We start from the raw sequence: 20,343 nt of genomic DNA on the forward strand, positions 1-20,343 counted from the left end.
AGTAAAATCTCAAGCAGTAATCAACCCCATTGAGATACTGCTCTATAATGCTCTATAAATACCACCCCCCCCCCCTTTTGTTTTTTCCTTCTACCATGGGCACCATCCAAGCCAGAAAATATATATATATATATATATTCTTACAATTTGGGGGGAGTACAAATTTCTGTCAGAGTCTAATTTTTGGTAACAAGTTGTATATCAATGATCTTATTGTTCTAATTAAACTATTATTTCATCACATCTCTCCTTACCTGTCTATACAGATGTCAAATAAGAAGCAAACCCTGAATGGTGTTTTTATACTTCCAGGTTATTGAGTTAATTCCTTATAGCAATAATTAATATAAAGGTCATAATCTGGCCAGATTAAAGGTGTATTCACACAGATCAAAATTCTCCTTGAAGTACTTTTGATGGTCATTTTCGCAACCTGAACTGGAGATTGAATCTAAAGTGTGTTATTTGTTTGGTTGTTCCAAAGGCATGTCCACCATACCGTAACGAACATTTCTGCTTAGAACAGACATGTAACTTCTTCGATGGCTTTCCTTTTGGTGATTTGGTTTTTCCTTTCTTACCTATATTCAGAAGTAGTTTTCAGATAATATGGTCCTTTAAAACTCACAGGAACACAGGATGACAAAGAGGAAAAAAATTCTAAATACAACTAAATCACAAAGTGAGCTTGTTTCAGAAGTTGCTTTTGAATTTTTCTTACCTGTAACAGCTATTCAGCTGTGCTTCTAATTTTAATACGTTTAAATAATGTGTGCAGTTAATTTTTTTTTGTATGTTAATTGAAATGGGAGCTGCATGTATAATGGTTGCATTCACAAGCAATTTGTCCAGGTTTTGTGTGCTATGTATGATGTAGTATGTTTTCTTCAGGCATGTGCTTTTTTTTGGAAACAGTTATTCTGTGCAGACTCAAATGTCCTATTAGCTCAGTTTCTCTCCCTTTTCTTTCTTAAAAGCTGAGCAGTAGTCAGATACTAAATAAGGAAAACATAAGTCTTAACGTTTATAAAGGGGTTTGCTTGTATTGCTTATGATCAAATCAGGGTGGCATAGGCTATGCCATTAAGTTTTCCTGGTCTATTATCAAGATTCCATTGCACATTAATAACCAATGTTAGAATAAAAAGGCACAGAAGAGATGTATTTTACTTTATATTTTATTATAATAGAAGGAAAAAAAACATCTAAAAAGCACATTTCATGGAGCACCATATTGTAACAAAATTTTGCTGGCTCTCCTACAAAGTGTATTTTGACATTTAAACAATGACACACACGTAATCAGTACACACAGGCATCTACACCCCAGCAAACTTATTAACAGCTCCAAAGAGAACCCCTCTCCAAATACAGAAACACTAAGGTGCACAGAGGAATGCCAGTGTGAGGGCATCTGAACACCAACTGAGTTAATTACTCTTTTGTTAGTGCTCTTCATAAACACACAAGCATTCATGTCTCACCCCACCCCTCTTCTTTGAAGCCTCCAAACTGGGCCCCTAGCTCACCGAATATGTATCCAGCATTGACATGGTGTAGAGTTGAACAAAACTGGCCAATATTCCCTACCTGATACCTCTTATTGCTTTGGTTATAGTACTGAATGAAAGTCTTAAAAACCTTTAAACCTACACTCCACACCACAGAAAAGCCACCTTCGCACATACAGAAACATAACCTCCATCCCCATGCATACCTGAATGAATCACTGATACATTTTTGAGAAGCTCTGTGAGTTTTCTCACCAAGATCACCTTCATAAAAATGACTGCATTTTCAAAGTTGTTTCAGACAGTTGTTCAACAATATATTTTGGAATATCTTTCCTTCTTTTTAAAGGATAGGGCATGTTTTCCTGCTGCCTTAAATTTATGTCATTGTCTACATAAGCAACAGCAAAATGCTATCGTTTTCACCTGTACAAAATGTTTTACATTCATTTTATACAGTGCTAAATAATGATGCTAAGCACAGAACAATGTAGAATGATAGCCCAGAATAGCTATTTACCTTGCTCAGAATGAGAAAGTACTGGAAGCTTCCCATACTAATGCTGAGGCACAGTACTGGAGTCTCTATTATGTACACAAGCCTTCCAGAACACTTTCAGGCACCTGTTCTGTGAGCTGTTGCTCGATATGTACATCACACTGAAGCACCTCAAGTAAAACGGTTTAGTGCCCTCGAACAGTGAGAGTAAGAGACAAAAGCAAATCTAGCCTCATAGTAGATTAGACCAACTGTGAAACACAATGCTAGCAAGATAGCAAAATTTCTACCTGGACCCAAAACAACCCACAGTTATATGATAATTTCAGGTATCTGACATACTTCCACTTCTTACATTAACTACAGACAATTTATGAAGTTTAATTTAAAACCTTGCCTCTAAAAAGTTTTAATTTTGTCAACAAAAAATTGAAGAGCTTGTATGTATGTCATCCACTTATAGAAGATATTTTTTGCTTTAAACCTATTTCTTTTTCAGAACATTTCCCCTCGTTTCTGACTGCAAATTTTCTGGGGAAATTTAAAGATTTACAAAACTTATTTCTGTCTTGATAGTCAGTCAGGCTGAACCATCTTTAAGTTTTGGGCAGGGTAAGGCATTCATTCTGCCAAGAAAGAAATTAAGTTATTGTGTATTTTTTCTTGTGGAAAATCCTTGTGGATTTCCCATTTAGAGCCGCCAGTTTTATAATCCCTTTATATTGTGTGATGAACAGGCATCTATGAATAACAAGGTACTGCACTAAGACAAAATAATGGAAATCCAAATGGAGGGAGAAAATAGACTTGAAAAATAACTGTGACTTTAGATACACAAAGGGGTATTAACTAGGGGAATTACTAACTCAGACTCCCTCCTCCGAGCTAAAGGTATGTTTCAACAGCTGTGCTAAACATTTTGCTAGCATTTGGGAAATCCCAGATGAAACAGTTGAGACTTAATCTGTATGATGGAGAAAGAGAAAGAAGGCATAGTAGTTTAAGCTTTACAATGGATATGGAGTTGCTATGGATTTATGAAGTTTCAAATGACTAAGAATAGAATATAATAAGGAAAAGATGTTGTACTGGGTACACCAATGCATATTTTCAGTTGGACTAATGTCCACAGCTTTACTCACCTGAGTAAAAGGAGAGTGTAGAAAACAGAAGAGATTCAGAGATAGGCACAGAATATGGACCTGTGTAAGAATGTGAATTATTGTTTTGGCTTAAGAAACAATAAGAGCTATGTAAAATTCTATGTAGAATATATCAGCACTGATATACAGAAGAAAAACTGGGATCATTCCTGCTTGTACTGCTTTAGCGTACAAGAGCAAGAGATGAAAATGCCATCTGAGCAGCCAATTCAAATCTGAAAAAAAATGTTTTTCTGTTTTTCTTTGGTTTTAAACATTTTTTTAATTATTACTTTAGAATTCACCACCTCAAGAAATATTTAGGTCTCACAGTTCTGGATCAGCATCTCATAGGGATGAAACATCAGTGATCACATTAAAAAAGATAGAAATAGCAAGGGCTGAAACAAATGAATATCCAGAAGAAATTATTGCACCTTCCCCTGAAGCATCCGATACAGTCAGAGGCAGGATACTGGATTAAATAAACTACATAATTTGGCTATGTTACTGGTTTTACAATATTAGGTTTAAAATTTTCAGTTATATATCCCAGTTAGTCATGAAAAAGTATAGCAAACTTTCATATGAGCAATGAGTTACAGTAACATTAATGAATGGAAGGACAGAATGGTGATTATTATTGGCCTTAGACACCACTTATGTGTGTATGCATACGTATGCACATGTGTATGTATACAATATTCATATATACGTATACATACATAAGCACACACACACATTTTCTGAGAAACAGGGGTCAACAGAAGGCCTGAAGGCCATTCTTTACACCCCTCTTCTGGCAGACTTTACCAGAGATAAGCGCACTTGTGTATGCTTAACAGTGTGCAGAGGAGAATATGAGAAGAAAGGGAAGTATGAACCTTAATATGATAGAAATCACTCATGTTACTGTCATAATTTTAGATCTGTGCTTGAAAATACATTTCCAGATATCTTGTATATTGGCTAACTTGACCAACAGCCAAGAAAAAAAAAAATAAGGGGACATCTTGAAAATTAAAATATTTATGTATGCATTTTCTGTTCTTTCCTGTGTTAGTACTAATATTTTCTTGATAACTGGCAGGATGAGAAAGTAAAAGAGCTAATTTGATTTTTGCCACTTACCCCGTTTATCTGTTTCATGTTTCTGCCAAAGCTGAGAAAAAAACTTGGATAGTCCATCTCCTCTTATGAGTTTTCACTTCTCAGCTCTATCAGGTTAGCTCATTGTAAACATGCCCTTTCATCAGGCTTGATTAAATCATTTTTGTTTTAAAAATATCTAAATTTAATGTCTACTCTGAATTGACAGCATCTCTTTAAAGATAATTTAAATTATTCCTCAAACCCATTCTTATGAAAATTCTGTCATCTTTTACACTCATTCATGTTGATTCACACTATTTGTCCTCCCTGTTTCTCTGAGAAGGCTGTTGAGAACAGGAGTGAAACACAGACTATCATCTCATCCGATAGCAGAAGTGCAACTCGGAAATTCTGAGGCTGCAAATCACTTAACTTTCAGCTAAACTAATCTAGCTGAATCTATAAACTATTTGTGGGTAATCTAAGACAGCAAAAATCAGCATGACTACATTTGACAAAGTAAATAACAGGATAGGTTTCCATTTCAATGAGGTAAAGTATGTTGTGTATAAGTTTCCCCATCGCCAAAATGCATCTGTATGGTCGTTAACTCAAATAAAAAATAAAAACAAAGGAGAAATAAGTTACTTTTTAAAAGCTAAAAATGAAATTACCTTTAAGCCTATTGCTAGACAGAAAGAGATCAAGGGCGGGGGGGGGGGGAGGGAGGAGGAGGGAGGAAAACCAGAGAATATTGATAAACGCATGCTGCTGTAAGAACCGAGAGATGGCATCAGGTGAGTTTTGTCTCATGACACCACTTCGAGATGGTTCTTGTTGTGTTGTTACAAATAGTCCAAGTTTTTTAGTTTTTGAAGTGGATCGTAATGGGTTTATTTGATCACCTTTCTCTTTTTGGTACGACTTCAAAGATTTTAACGTTTTTCTCAGCAGGCACAGGCCTACCTACTGGATGCAAACATGTAGATGGAATTACATAGTTAATATGTTGTGCAGAGGTGTCCATAGAGAGTACAAATACCAGCATACAATGTTTCATCTTGATCTGAGCAGCCCTCTGCATGCATGATGCATTGCATGGTGGTTCCTGTAGTCTCTGAACAAGAAAATCTCTACCAGGAGAGGATGCTTGCCACACTGCACTGCATTTCTATGCAAAGTAATTGCAAGCCCCTGTTTCCTCCAAAGTTGCTTGCATTGGCCACAGGAGGGTAAAGAAGCGCTTCTGATGAAATGCACGGTATTGCCTTTCCGCAGATTGTCTTCCAGGCAGCAGAGCTTCCAGCTCACCCCAGGGCCGACACTTCATGAGATGGGTTCCTCTGGGAGACAGCTCTTATCTCACCACTCTTCCTGCTCAACTGCAGCACCTTTTCAGAGGAGCCTCTTCACCTTTTCTGTCCCATAGGGAGCGCAGGAGTGGGATTTTTTTTCATACAATAATGTTTCTGTGGAGTTAGTTCTTTATTTTTTTTCAGTTTTCTTTTCCTAGTTAATGTTCATTTGACCTTTTTATCAAATGTGTTCTCCTGCAGTCATCTGAAAGGCCTTATTCAAACCAGCATGTTTTCTTTTTTTTTTTTTTCCCTTTTACATCACCTTAAAAGGACACACCTGTTGACATATCTTCTGTCGGAAATAGATTTCATCTTTTGCTGAAATTTTGTTCCAGCCAAAGCCGAACCTCCTGCAGATTGTAGAAAAAGGGGCCTTTTCCTCCTAGATAGGCGATTTTTTGTCTCTGCACAATGCATACTCGTTCAAATGAAACCCCATAGGCCACATTGGCATTGTTGTCCATGCAGTCAGCCACCACCTGGCACTGAGGTGGCAAGGAGAAGCGCTCTAGGAGTTGGTGAGCAGCTGCGCATCGATCTTCCTGGTTTCTGTGTTTCTTAACTTCAAACGAAGAGGGAGAGATTCCAGGGGCAGCCCAGCCATCTGACGGGTGAGCCTCATCAATGTAGACCAACAGAAAGTCAGCCACACCAGAGAACTCTTCCACCAGCTTGCTGAAGGCCGACAGCTGGCTTGTGAATGGAGGTCAGGTAGCTGAACCAAAGTTGACCACCAGTGGCCGCTCAGAGTTGGCGAAATCCAGAAGGTGGCATTTGGTTCCACACTTGCCACCAACACTCTTCCAGCTGCTACTGCTGCCATCGCTGCCCTTGGCTATGTGGATTACACTGGAGTTTGGGGCTTCTCCTCCCAATTTGACCTGACAGCAGAACAAATGAAAATATAGCAAGTTAGTGCGACTTGCTTGTCCAGTATCCTTTATGATTACTGTATTCAAATCAATAGTTACATGTTCAAATACAAACTGCCCACGTGGACACTAGCATAGGGATTCTAGATAGAGCAAATCGTCAATAACAGTAGCCTCAAAAAGTTCATCCTGTCCATCCCCACTCACAGAGCAGGGAAATGCGGCCTTCCTGACAGGTATACTACTGCATTAGGGTTACAAAAGTGGTTCCAAAACCTGTCTTATCCTGTCCACCACACACGTAGCTCTGTCAGCCTTATGTATTTGCAGACTCTAAGTTGCTTTCAGTCAGACTACTTTCCATTTCTTCTCATTTTTTTTCTGTGACAGTTACTTCCTGTGTCTCATAAGCTACACCTGTTTATGCATTCCAGATGTTTGCGTTTCCCAAAGCATCATAACTGCTTTGGTAAAACTATAGTCTAGGACTAGGAGTTGACTAGGAGTTAGCTAGTGAGCAGTTATAATGCCTAAGTCCTTTTTTCAGCCTTTCTAGTTGCTCCCCATTATGGATTTGTGCACTTCACCAGTCCAACCTGAATCTGCCACTTTGCACTTGGCCCCATTGAGCAGCATCTCACATTTCCAAGCCATTTTCCCAATTCTTCAAAATCATTCTGCATTGTATTCCTGACCTTCACAACACATGCAGTGCCTCTCAATTTTGAGAGGTTTGCAGATTCCATGTGTGTATTCTCTTCCATCCTAGAGTCCAGTGATGAAAATACTCAAGTACCAAACATAAGAGAGATCTCTGCAGACACCCACTCAGTACATCATTCTGTGGACCATTGATGACTGTGCTCCTCAAAGCGTTTTCTAACCACTTTGCTGTACTTTGGTTAGTGACACATTTCCTTCTATTGGAATACTTCTCTATAAAACTGAGACAAAAGCAGCAAGAAAAGGAGAAACTTTATAGGATAGCTGAAGTATGACGAAATAAAAGTTAACTGTTCTCAGATCTAACCCCCAGATCTAACTCAGATCCAACAGGCAATTATGGAAAAGTCATTTTGCTTGACTGTTTCAATTTCCCTTCCTACAGAAGGAAGGCAGAATATATACATCTCACAGAGGGGACTGCCAGAATAAGGTGGAGCCTGCAGAGGGCTCCAAGATCCTTAGCTGATAACTGCTATAGAACCACAAAATATTACTGCATAAGACAATTAGGTTTAATGAGCTCTGCCACAGCAATTCCTATGTATCTGCCTTTAACATCAAGCTCTAGTACAACTATGCAATTATCCTTTTATATTTCTCAAACTCTTTCTCTCTCTCTCTCTCTCTGTTTCCTATTTGATTATGTTCAGAAGTGTTGCTTTGATGGACACATACAGGGCCAAATTCTGAATTCCTTCATATTTCATCCATTTCTTTCTCAAGCTACACTCCAAATGAAGTCAACAGAAGTGAACAATGAATTAGAACTGTGTAAAAAGTGAATAAATTACTGATTTTGGAGTGAATTTTTAATCTACATTTCATGCTAGGGTATTCTGATTAGTCAGATACAGTAAGAAGATATATTAACAGCTGTATAGTTAACTGATGCGATTGCTGCTGTACACATTTCCAGAGACAAGTATATTGTAAATGTTGGATCTTCCATTTCCCCCCAGAAACCTGACTACCCTGAACAAATCTACAGTTATCATCACTCAGCATTGTTTCATCAGAATACCCATAGAAACGGAGTCTAACTAAAGTAGATTTTGTAAGACCCTCTCCTTAAAGATGCCAGATTTCAGAGTTGCATGAGAAGGTCTCACAGCGTGTTGGCACAGGATATAAACATCATTTCAGCTATTTTCTGTGGGGCACATTGAGACAAAATGTGGTGCCCTTCACTCAGAGAACAGCAAGAGAGAGAACCACAGAAAGAAAGACCAAGAGAGACCCATGAATCTCTTCAGGCTGAACACGCAGTGATGGCACCACTGAAAGCAACACAGCTGTAATGACAGGCAAGGGGAGCAAGTGCTGCCCCAAGAAAGCACAGCCCTCCATGGCCCCTGTAAACCTGCATCTGCAGCATGTGTTATCTGCTAGAGCCCTGGTAACAGTTTAAAATAAAAAATGAAAGAGAGAAAGGGAGAAAGGGAGGGAGAAAGAGAAATGAGGGAGGGAGGAAGGAAACGAGGGAGGAAAGAAAAGCCTCGTGCTCATTTACTTTTGGAAGGAAACAAGGTTTGAAATAGCTGAAGTTAGGACCTGCTGGGAGTGTGGTCTTTCCATTGAACTCAAGGAAGGAAAAATGCTGTATCCTTGTTATTGAGAAGAAATTATGTCTCTGGAGAGAGGCAGGCTCAGAGGCTCAGGATATAACATTTGTCCATGTTACAAGAGATTCACCTTGTAGCATTTAAGAGGTGCTGCTGCATGCCACCTACTCCTTTACAGGTAGTAGGTACTCTTCTGCAGAGCTTGCAGAGCTGTCGAACATCTCATTTTTGTCTGCCATTCTATGCAGTAAGATAGGCAAAGCAGAAGTAAGGTAAAGGTCCAGATATGAGCAAAAAACACAGAGGTCATGATCATCTGTAGGTGATACAATCATCCTGAGGGCTGCATTCAATCCAAAGCTAGCTAGACAACTCCGCAGATTTAAACTGGTAATTTCCAAAAAAAAAAAAGGCACATCCCAAAAAACACAACACCTGCACATCTGCACAAACACTAGATCCCGCCCCCCCTTACCTAGAAAGCTTAACTGTTCTTGCACTACCAAGCGATTGCTTTTTCAGAGCTGAGTTGCCCAAAATATGTCTTTTGGGCAAAGCCTGACATGTAAGTATCTGTGCTGCACCCACTCACTGGATGAATAATGGACCTCAGTATTTAGGAACGTGTGCTCAACCAGTCAAGGAAAAGAAGTAATGGCATGTGATTTATCTCATAAATCACAATTAAGCAACACACTTTGAATTCCTGATATTTGCTGGCACTATTCAGAGAAAAAAAAAATAAAGGTAAAAAGGACAGAACTAAAAAAATAAGAGCAATGAACAGGAGTTGCTCAGGTGACAAGAAACGTCTGAGCAGCTGTTCCCCTGACATTTCTGGCTTTAGTTAACAACAGTATTATGCCTGAAATACTCTAACCAACAATAAAATCTTTAATTGAGAAACCACAAGTCTGCTCCTTGAACATCTTTATGCAGAAAGAGGCTAAATATCGTAAGCTCCTCATTACCAACTCTTTGCTCGGATCTACCAAATGTTTCTTTTCCTAGGCAAGTTTGCAAACCCTGAAAGAACAGACTAACAAAAGCACTCCCATTGAACACCAGCACGAGAATGCCTTTCAAGTACTATTTTAACATTGATACCAATGGTGGCAATGCATTTCACTATTCTCCAATGACACAAGTTTGTATTCTCTCGTACTTCCTATTGACTAAGAAACGGATGGATTTAAGAAATAAAGTACAACTACGCCCAATGTCACCTTATAGCAGTTTCTCTTTATTTCCCACAGCCACAAAGTAAGTCTCATGGCCGCAGGTTACCTATCACGTTAACTTTTTTTTCTAGGAGTGCTTGTGTTGTGTTTTTTTTTCCCCCCTTAATGAGACATCCTTGCCAAGAGGGCATTCACAAGGCATTTTCTGCTCTTGCAGAGGAGTAATTAGGTCGGTGCCTTGTTCCATGCCAGTGTCAGGCACTCCAAAAAGCCGCCCTGCCCAGTCGTTAATGCTTAAACATAAGCAGCGGCATCTCCACTAATTGGTCTTGATGAAGCGCTGACGTTCCCAAAGGGACTCTTTATTTCACCAGGCTCGGGAACCGATTGACACAGGATGAACAATATCATCCTTGCTGATCATCTGCATTGTGGGCCTTGGCTGTCTTCTTTGTTGTTATTTATTGAAAGAAAAAATAGCTCTTGGAAAAGAAAATCAACACGAACAAAAAAACCATGCATTCAGCCAAACCACTTTTGAAATCTTACACAAAGGCAGGCAAAATATATATTCTGAGAAACAAACCAGCAGAATTTCCCTCACACGCAATCCAGCATTTCTATAATCACGTACTTGTGTGTTTGTGGAGATTCAGGCGTTCGGCTGCCAGCCTTCTGGGCAGCAGGCTGAGGTGGAAACCAGACAAGGTAGGCCAACCACGCGTGTGAGCCAGCCCAGCCATCAGCAAGAGCAAGAGCCAGCCTGGCAATAAAGCACTGACTTGCATCGTTTGAGTGAATTCTGTGTCAGCTTGACAGCCTTGGTACTGCATCTCCTCCTCTGAGTCTGCACACAGAGCAAAAAGGGAGCAGGGCTGCTGATGTTTTAGCATGCAGACTGCAAAACGAAGGAGACTTAGGAGTGGGAAAGAAAGCCCTATTCATAAACTACAGGCTAGAAATAGCGCATACTGCTAACTTTGTACATGCTACATGAGGACGAGGAAAAGCCTCATGGACAAAACATCGCCTCCTCATTTACCTTTTCTTTTTTGTTGCTTTGCTTTTATCAGCTTTAGCATAAACCTCCTGGGATCCTGTGCACTGGAATATGGCTTTCATTCCCTGCATGAGAGATTTTCGAACAGTTTGGCAGACCCATCAGGCTGTGTCAACCCCCTAAAGAAAATAGGTGTTGCCAGACAATTAGCAGTCTGTGATATTAGCTATTTAAATGCAGACATGCTGTGATCGGGACTGGAGTCCAGCAGTTGGTTATGAACTGAGTCCCTGGAGCCTTTTGCTCCTTTACAAATTCCGTGCTTTTCTTTGATTTGATTCCATTCAGCTAAACATAGCCTCCAAACAGCCTGATATTTCTCAGTGCTTCATCCAAATCATAATCAGACTCTGGCTGCAGAAGTGTACATATTATTATTTTTGTTTTCTGTTTTTATAAATCCCAGATTTGTGCAGTGGATAAAAATTACAGGAGGCTCGTCTTAGGAGTAGTGTACAGGAATGGGAACTCTTCATTTATCGTGGGGAGGTGGCAGTTTGCTTTAAGAAACTCAAGTACCCGAATTGGAGGGCAGAGATTGGAATTTGCTAGAGTTCTTCCAGAGTCTTTATTTAGGATCAGGTGTGTGAAGCTGAGGAATGGAAGTGGGAGACAAATTAAAAGGTCACAGTCCAGTTAAAAATAACTAGTCATATGCTGCCCTCTTTATTTAAAAACTGACAGTCCCACAAATGACCATGCAAGGCAGAGGGAAAACATAAAGGAGCCTTTTGCCTTGCGCTCTTATAAAGAAAAAAGACAATTTTACTTCCTCTGATCTACAGGGAGCCTGTAGAAACATTTCTTATAGCTCATGATCCCCTAAAGATGGGAGCATGGTCTATGACACTGTGGCTTTTGGGACACCCTGACCTGTGGGACACTGGCTGTCACCATGAACCCTACCTACAGATGCCAGAGGCCTTCACCAGTCTATTAATCACCAGCTCCTGGGTAATGGACACTTGAGGCACACTTGAAAGTAGTCTGAAGGATTATTTATTCTTTTTCCTCAGCTTTAGTACTGTGCAAATTCACAGTGCTTTTTTTTTTTTTTTTTTTGAGAGGCAGGACTGAGGTGCAAGGACTGGGTGCAATCCTTTTCCTGGATGGTGCACATTAGCTAATTTTCATGTGGCTATTACAACCAAAGCGGGGTTTCACAAGGGTTTCATGAAAAGGCAACCAGTCCTTTCCACCAGTTCAAGAGGGTTTTTTTCCTACATAAGGGTGAAAACAGAAGACTGCACAGAGATAGTGCAGAAGAAATGTAAATCCTCAAAATGAAACGGGCAGGTTGAGACCCCATCAAGAACTGGAGTCACCATATTATTTTTCCTACCCTTTGTCTGCCTTGAATGTTTAAACTGTAAGCTCCTTGGGAAAAACTGTCTGCTGCTCTTGTTTAGTACATTGCCTAGCACAATGGGTTCCTGATCTAGGTTGGTCCCCAGACAGTGCTACAACAAACATGATTATATATTAATAAAAATGACAATGTTTTAATAATAATGCCAATGACAAACCCAAATCCTGTTGAATTTACGTTCCAAACACTGCAGGAAAGGTTTTAATTGTGGTTTTGTTTTGGGCTTTTTTTCATTTCTTTCATGATTGTTTTTATTTGAAAATGTCAATGAAAACAATTCTGCTAACTCTGAACTTTGTAAAACCAATGAAAGCTTTTAATACCACACAATGTCTAGCTCTAAACCCTGAAACTATGTAGCATTCTCTCTGATCTTTAAAGGTCACCAAAAAGCAGAGAGAGACTGGACAGACAAAAAGCATATAAAGCATCATGCTCTTCTATTACCTTCATATACTGCTTTGTGACAGTGTTGCGTAGCACACACTTAATGTCTGAAAAGCTGACAGTTTTCCTCCTTTGCATGCTGATTTTTACTTTTAAGTATAAATGTGTCCATTAGGCAGGCAGAAGTAGCCAAAGGCAAAATGAGTGTGCATCCCCGCAGTGTCAGGAAGATCTCGCTTGGCGTTACTGAACCAGTCTACTTGCTGCTGAGCCCAGAAGTGGGCCCAGGCTCTGAAGCTGAGACCCTGTGCCAGACCTTCCCTCTCTGCTGGGCTCGTCATGCCAAAGCTTGCTGCTGTCCCATTACAAAGACAGCCAAAAGCTGTACAACTACATGCACACACCCATTACTATGCCCCTGTGGAAATACCAGCATTCTTCTGAGGATTTTAACGCACATCTACACACACACGTGTATATCCACGTGTACTTTGTATGCCCACAGGTGGACTGCTTAGCATTTGGCTGCATCAGAAAGATGACATTGAAAAAAATACCTGGCATAGATCTTTCCCAAAGAAACACACTAGGTTGGAGAAGAGAGAGGATTTCCTCTAGGGTAGTCTTAGAGATCTGTGCAGGGGGCCACGAGCAGAAACTGTGCTGTCAAAACACAAAGTTCATATCTGGCACTGAAAATGCTCCCAGCACAAGGCCTTACCACTGGGTGCTGCTATGGAAAAATGTTTTTGTACCCATTTTAAAAGAACCTTAGGATAACAGTTTCTCACCTTTGAAATCCTAGAAATTGGTCCCTGTACTAGAGGTGAAGCATGGAGCTTATGGGGGGGGGGGGGGAGGAATTTTCAAATGAAGTACAATACTTCTTCAAAACCTCTCTAGCTTTTTCACTTTCTCTCTGGATTTCTGTCAGATACACGACATGTTCAACATCCATGTTGTGATGCTTCACTGCATTCATATAGAGGGCCTATATAGAGCATGCAGAAGGCATACTAATATCCTCCCCAAAATCTCTTTTGTTTATAATCTCTTATTGGTGCTGTCCATGCATTCAATCTACACATGTATGTGTTTATACAAATACAGAGAAATGAGAGTGGACTGACTCTTTAAAGAGCAAGTTATGTATGCCTATGTGTGTGTATTTTTGCATTTATACACATACATTTATGTACATATATATAGACAGATACACACATGTGTATGTAACTGTATACATACAAAAACATATGAATGTGTAAATACCTACACACATATACATACATGATTTGCTCTTCAGGAGTCAATCCACTTGTTTCTGTAGATAAACAGAGCACAGCAGTAAATTAGAAAAATAACATCTAAATAAAACAGTTGTACTCTTCCAATTATATAAAGTTACTGTAGCTTGTCTGCTAGCTGTGTCTATCTCTCTTGTGACAATTAATCTGGTCCTAAAGACTCCCTTGTTGAAGATATGCTTGCCTCTTGGGAAAGAGTAGGAGGAAGATGTTCCTTAAATTACAAATATGGTGCAGTGTAGACAATACCAACACTGAGTGTAACAGATACTGAACTCAAAGCTAAGGAAGTAAAAAGAAACATATTAATCTCTGATAAAATTTACATAAGAAAATAAACAAGATACCAGTCATTTTGATTCCAGTACAACAATAAAATGTGGAGAAAACAAATATAAAATGTGCCAATAAAAGAGAATTCGGAAAATACTGTACATACAATACATCAGACTGTGCATTGCTTATCCACTGAGGATATTAAAATCTTCAACTGTTGCTAGGTAATCTTGTATGTGAAATTAGTGCCTTAACAAAAAAGTCATGTGCAGCAATACTTAATAACAACAAAAAGCAGAACAAAAGGAAGTTGAAATCTGGGTAAGATATTAAAAAAAATCTAGAAGGGAAAGTGCATCAGAATGACTTATTTCAAATACACTCTACTTTAGCTATTCCCAGATCATCTCTTGTACACACTAGTCTTGAAATAAAATTCCCTTAATTCTGGAACAGTCTGTGTGCTGTCAAGGCAGAGCTCCTTTCTTAGAATAAATTCACATTTAATCTAGAACCTAGTATTTACCCATTGAGTTTTTCTGGAATGGCTTCCAGTAAATTTTCCTGTGAATATAAATAGTACCTGAAGTACTTTTATGTAAAACGCTGTGAAATGTACTAAAAAGAGTTCTGTGTAAGTGACAAACATTGTACAACCAAGAATAGTTACTGCTCTGGATCCAGTCTTCTGCTAACTGGCAAAGCTTCTGCTAAACTTTGGTCTACCTCAACCATCTTCAATGTTGCTATTCTAGCTGAAAAATGGTGATTATCTCATAAATGCTCCTGAATGGAATGAGCTTAAGCACCTGCCTAAGTACTTTGCTAATACCTGACTTTATTTAGAAAACTGGAGTAGTAAGCAATCATGGTTATGATATAGACTGCATTTTGTATTGCTATTCAGTATCCTGATTCCATACAGTATTTTCATTTCCTACCTTCACTAATTGGCTAAGATTAAGATATGACAACTGGATGGTCCCATTTAGAAAAAGATATTTTTGAGGAAAAAGATGTTTTGTAGGAAAACATTTAATACATTTCACTATTTTCTCATGCTCTTTAAACTTTTATGCTATAACACAGGGTATATTTGATTATTTTTTTTCAATTCTACCAGTAGTTTTCCAGCTGAACACTTTTTTCTCTCTTCCCTAAAGAATCAGCAGAAGACTCTCCTCTACTGTCAATGTGATGACTCTCCTTCTGCTAATATTACTCCTCAGCTTACTTGTCATCTCTATAGTTTGATCTCTACATTTATATACCTCTCTGACAATCAAGGTTTTCCAATAATCTTCTAGCCTTATGGTCCATAATTCTATAAAGGAAAAAGAAGCCAACTAATTGTTGGTCAATTACTTTTGTCTTGAGGCCGGCAGAAATGGATTATTTCCCCTTTTTGTAACAAGGTGAGAAAATCTGGTTATGTTTTTATGAATTTTTCTGCTGAGTCCATTGAGGCCCAGAATTTATTCTAAGGACTGTAGAGCTTAATTGACTTGAATAACCTAGGTCATTTACTGGTGATAAGGAAGACACCTAAGTTCAAGTTATGAGTTTCATTGCAAACACCAAAAATAACACAGAAACAGCCTACCTGTATCTTCTGCAGCTGATATCGACAGTACTGAGGGAAATGTAACGTTTGACTTTAGAAAGCATAGAATGGCATGCACCTTCTTTATTTTAAATCATTTTATATTATCCAAGTAAAATAAGATTGAAGAAAATCCATGGATATGTGGTTCTCTATAGCTCTATACCTTCTCTAGAACCTGGGCTGTATACAGGCTAAAGTTTTGGGAAGCGGAAATTTGGCTGTTTCAGAGCTGTGCTACCAACTTCCACTGGAGTCTTGACCAAGTCATGCATTAACTGTCCTGTCTTGCCTGGTCTGTAAAACTGGAACAATAACGTTCACTGGCCCATTTAATGAGGCCACTGAAAAACTTACTTAATGCCTGTGAAGAGACCAAAACCAGAAACTAAAAGGGTTAGGAGCATAGTGAGTTTCAGTATTCATCATTACTTCATTTGGGTAGCCAGCTGACTGATTCCTAGGGTGGCAATAAGAGGTTGACCCATTTGGCAAAGACTACTGTTATTTATATTTGTCTTATACTGAAAATTAATGTCTCCGTGGCTTTGGTTTCAGGCTAAGCAGCTTGTATTCCACATCACAAAGCCAGCAATCACCACCACCAGCTCTTCACATCTCTAGGTAAGAGCAAATTACAAAAGCCATTGAGGGGAGGTGAAAGGGATCTGGGTAAGGGGGGTAAGGTGACACAAAAAGAAATATTTCAGAAGACACAGAGCTATCATTTGGATAGGATCCCTGTGACTTCATGACATCACATGAGGTATGTTAAATTAGATGGTCTAAATAAGACAACACATTAACAGACTAAGCACTGTTTTGGAAGCCACAGGGCTCTGAATCCAGCTCTTCTACTTGCTAACTGGGTGGCCTGTGCAAGAAATTTCATCTTTTTGGGTCCACCTTTTCAATCTATAAAAGGGAACTATAACTACCTCCTGAGACTTGGGCAGCACCACTGGGTAATGTTTGTACATAACTTAAAAGGAAAAAAAAAAAAAGTACATGTTGCATAACTGCTATTAGCATTATTAACTTAAATCACCAGGCAGCTGTCCCTCAGCTAGTCAAGTTCATTTTTAATCTCTGACATGTCCCTCTGTCACTGCTTTCATGAGGAAAAAAGGCTCACTGTTTCACTCCATGCAGTTTTACTACTAGATGGATGCTTCCTCCAACCTAAAAATTAACATATGAGTAAGAGAAAATGCCAGTGCAATGACAAAGGTTCATTTTTATCCTTTACGCTAATTAAAACAATTCTATCTGTGTCGCATAGATAACATCTGTGTATCTAGAGCTCTGTCTCAAGATGCAGGCTGCATAATCTCTGAGGATCTCAGGTGGCAAACAAACGACAACTTTAAGAGCACTGAGAGCATCGTGTAATTATTCTTACACGAAGAGCCTGAAGTACTTTATGAACGTGGTTATTCCTACCGGTGGGGAAACTGAGGCACGGCTGTAAAGTGGCTCGGCCGTGGCTACAACACGGAGTGCGAGCAGTAGAGCAGAGAGCCCGCAGCTCTCCAGCCTCCCCAACCCTTAGCCCCCCTCTCCCACCCAGCTGAGCTTGGAAGAGGAGACACCGTGCTGCGCACACGCTCATCCTCTTCCCTTCCTTCCCTTCCCTTCCTTCCCCTCCGCGGCGGCGCCACGGCCGGCCCCCAGCGCTCGCCCACCCGCTGGGGGGCCGTGCCGGGGCCGTGCCGGTGCCCGGCACCCACCTGCTTGTAGGCGTCCAGGAGGAAGCTGTTCCAGACGCAGCGCAGCCCCTCCGAGGTGAGCATCCTCCGCCACTCGCCGCGCGCAGCCTTGGAGCGGCTCAGGAACAGCACCATGTGCTTCAGGAGGATCACAGAGTCATAGAGTGCAAGGAAGAGGCAATTGGAGAAAAAGACCGGCAAGATCTGAAGCGTGATCAGCAAATCCACACTTAGCAGACCCATCTTCCTCGCTGCTTCTCTTCTGCCGGATGACTTCAGCTCCCTTTTTTGCCCAATGCCCTCACTTAGAAAAGTGAAGTAAAAAGCATTTTAAAAGCCTCGTTGCCCCCTCTCTGTCTCTCTATTTAAAACGAGCAGAGACGGTTAAATACGAGCAGGCTGGTTAAAAGCGTAACTGCATGATACTCATTCAACTCGGAGCTGCTTGTTTCTTAGAAACTAAGAAGTTAACAGAAATTCTTCCCTTAACCAGAAGACCTTCTGATTTTGTTGAAGAGAGAGGCAGCTGTGTTTCCAGTTCCCTGCAGTTACAAAATTTAAGCTGAGATTGTTAATTGTTAACTTTCCTGCACTATCCCATTGTTTCTCAGCTATTTAAGCACTGAGCAGACCTCTCATTTCTGTGTCAGGAAAGCTAGCTACCAGGTGCAACAATACATTTTTTTAAAAAGGTTTATGTACATAAACTTTCTGTTCCTTCCTCCCTCCCTCCCTCCTTCTCTCTTTCCCCCCCCCTCCCTCTCTGTTCCTGCCTTCCTCCTCTCTCCCTCTCTCTTGCTATCTGCCTATGGTGCAAAGTGCTTTCCCCTCTGGAGTCCCAGCTTGCTTCCCTGAAGCCTTTTATACATTCCCTGGCTAATTGCTGCAATAGAGAAATGAAACCCTAATCTTAGTAAAGATCTTGACGTCAATGTAAAAGAGGGCTTTACTTTGGCCAGGACTGCAGTGAATAGAAAAGTGAAATTCTCAAAAGTTTTTTTTTTGTTGTTGTTTTTTTTTTTTTTTTAAGAGAGAGGAGAAAAAAGAGAGACAGACAGCAAGGGTGGAACTTTGCTTTGAAAAGGAAGAAGAAAAAAAAACAATACGCTTCTGACTGCTCTTAAGAAATGCTTTCAAATTTTGGAAAAGGTATTTTCATATGACGTGGAAGGTGACACAGCAACGCAGACTTCTGTTGTGGATGTTTTTTTTCTCATGGCTGTTTTTTTTTCTTTGCCCTTTTGTCTTTTCCGGGAAGGTGTGTGAGGTGATACATCCCAAGAAAGGGCATATTTATGTACATTTTCCTCCCACCTCCTTTAGGTACAACATGTATAGTGTTTAAATATCTTTTGTTGTCTTCTAGGTACTTAAAGAAACGTAAGTAAACACCCAGCATTGACTTCATTTACTGATGTGTAAGAGAAGAAGATAAGAAAGAGAGAGAAAGGAGTTTTTGAAGGACTTGGGGTTTTTAAGCTGAATTACTCCTCTTAAAAATAACATTACATCTTTAGATGCTGTTAATCAGCTGAACTTCAAGGACTGTAGTATTCCCCTATAATAACAATTTACATCCACTTGTCAAATAAGAATAAGTAATTTTTGTTTAAAAGTTTATCCAAAAAAAAAGTTTGCCCTGGCAGATCCACATGTGCTTTAACAACCATAAGCTTTCCTTGCAGCCCCACGCTGAAGGTTTTTGTTCATTTACTTATCTGTTTCAACTTTTCCCCCCCAATTTTAGTCCTCTTCCCAGATGATTTTTTTTTTTAGAGAAGACTTTTTAAAAAAAAAAATGGTTTTAGTTTGCTTAGGTAAATATTTAATTTGTTTCACGTTGCAGACATCCATAATTTTGTTTTTGAGTGAATGTCTTCCCTATGTGCTTATGTGGGCTCTCCCCACCAGGTACATTTCATTCCCACAGGTGCCAGCATGATGTCTAACCTGTCATCTCACATCCCTGATGAGTAGTTCAAGTTTCCTTCATTAACATGTCTTAGTCTTTGTCAGTCATCACCATCCTTCCAATGCTAGCAACTGCAAAAGTTAAACACCATCGATCTTCTCTATTCTTGGGTCTTTTACTTTCATATGTTGTAATATCACTTGGGCTGCCACTACGTAAGGATGCATACCTCTAGAAAGGTACCCCATGTCTTGTCTTGGGTTCACCAAAGAAAAGTTTGTTTAGGAGGGACAGTACCAGGCATTTGCAAAAGATATCACCCAGACAGGATAACTTCCAGCAAGTGTTTACTCAGAGAAATAACTTTAAAAGGTTATGCACATTAAACCACTGACCTTTTGCATTACTAGCATAAACAAAAAAAGGAATTGAGTTTCCTTCTCAAACTATAACAACTTTTAAGTCAAAATGTTGGTGATGACTATGTTCTGTTGCCATAGATAGGACTGCAACCTCACAGATTTGGCTTTATTACTAAAACTTGCAAAAACATGTTATAAGCAGTCATTTATATATCCCCAAACACATGGATGAGTCAGTGTGCTCTTGTCATGTGAGTACAACACAGGAACAAGGGTCCCCTGAGCTGCTAAACTAGCTTACTGTCTGACCTCAGGCAAGCATACGTAATCACTTGATTACAAGCACTCATAAACCTCGATTATTCTTCTGTAGATCCAACACTAAAACATACATGATCCTGTCTGTGAAGGTCTCCTT

At 39.7% G+C, this 20,343-nt stretch overlaps 1 protein-coding gene and 1 long non-coding RNA gene across 5 annotated transcripts in view; one reads left to right on the forward strand and one right to left on the reverse strand.

Annotated features, from left to right (window-relative positions):
- The window catches only part of LOC125182311 (uncharacterized), an 82,619-nt gene that overhangs the window by 21,195 nt on the left and 41,081 nt on the right, over positions 1-20,343 (forward strand). For all 3 annotated transcript variants that reach the window (XR_010831906.1, XR_010831907.1, XR_010831908.1), the window contains exon 2: positions 16,501-16,566. This is a non-coding gene — a long non-coding RNA (uncharacterized lncRNA). The remainder of the gene's footprint in view (positions 1-16,500; positions 16,567-20,343) is intronic.
- On the reverse strand, positions 1,161-18,497 carry DIO2 (iodothyronine deiodinase 2). Of its 2 annotated transcripts, none has more exons than XM_013194617.3 (2): positions 17,673-18,496; positions 1,161-6,483 (listed from the first exon to the last, which is right to left on the reverse strand). In XM_013194617.3, the coding sequence occupies exons 1-2, from the start codon at positions 17,892-17,894 to the stop codon at positions 5,866-5,868; spliced, it is 840 nt and encodes a 279-aa protein (XP_013050071.1). In that variant the 5' UTR covers positions 17,895-18,496; the 3' UTR covers positions 1,161-5,865. The 2 variants fall into 2 exon arrangements, with proteins under 2 accessions (XP_013050071.1, XP_013050072.1); XM_013194618.3 differs by having other exon boundaries at positions 5,804-6,483; positions 17,673-18,497.

The sequence above is a fragment of the Anser cygnoides genome, chromosome 5, assembly GCF_040182565.1.
Source record: "Anser cygnoides isolate HZ-2024a breed goose chromosome 5, Taihu_goose_T2T_genome, whole genome shotgun sequence".
NCBI lineage: Eukaryota > Metazoa > Chordata > Aves > Anseriformes > Anatidae > Anser > Anser cygnoides.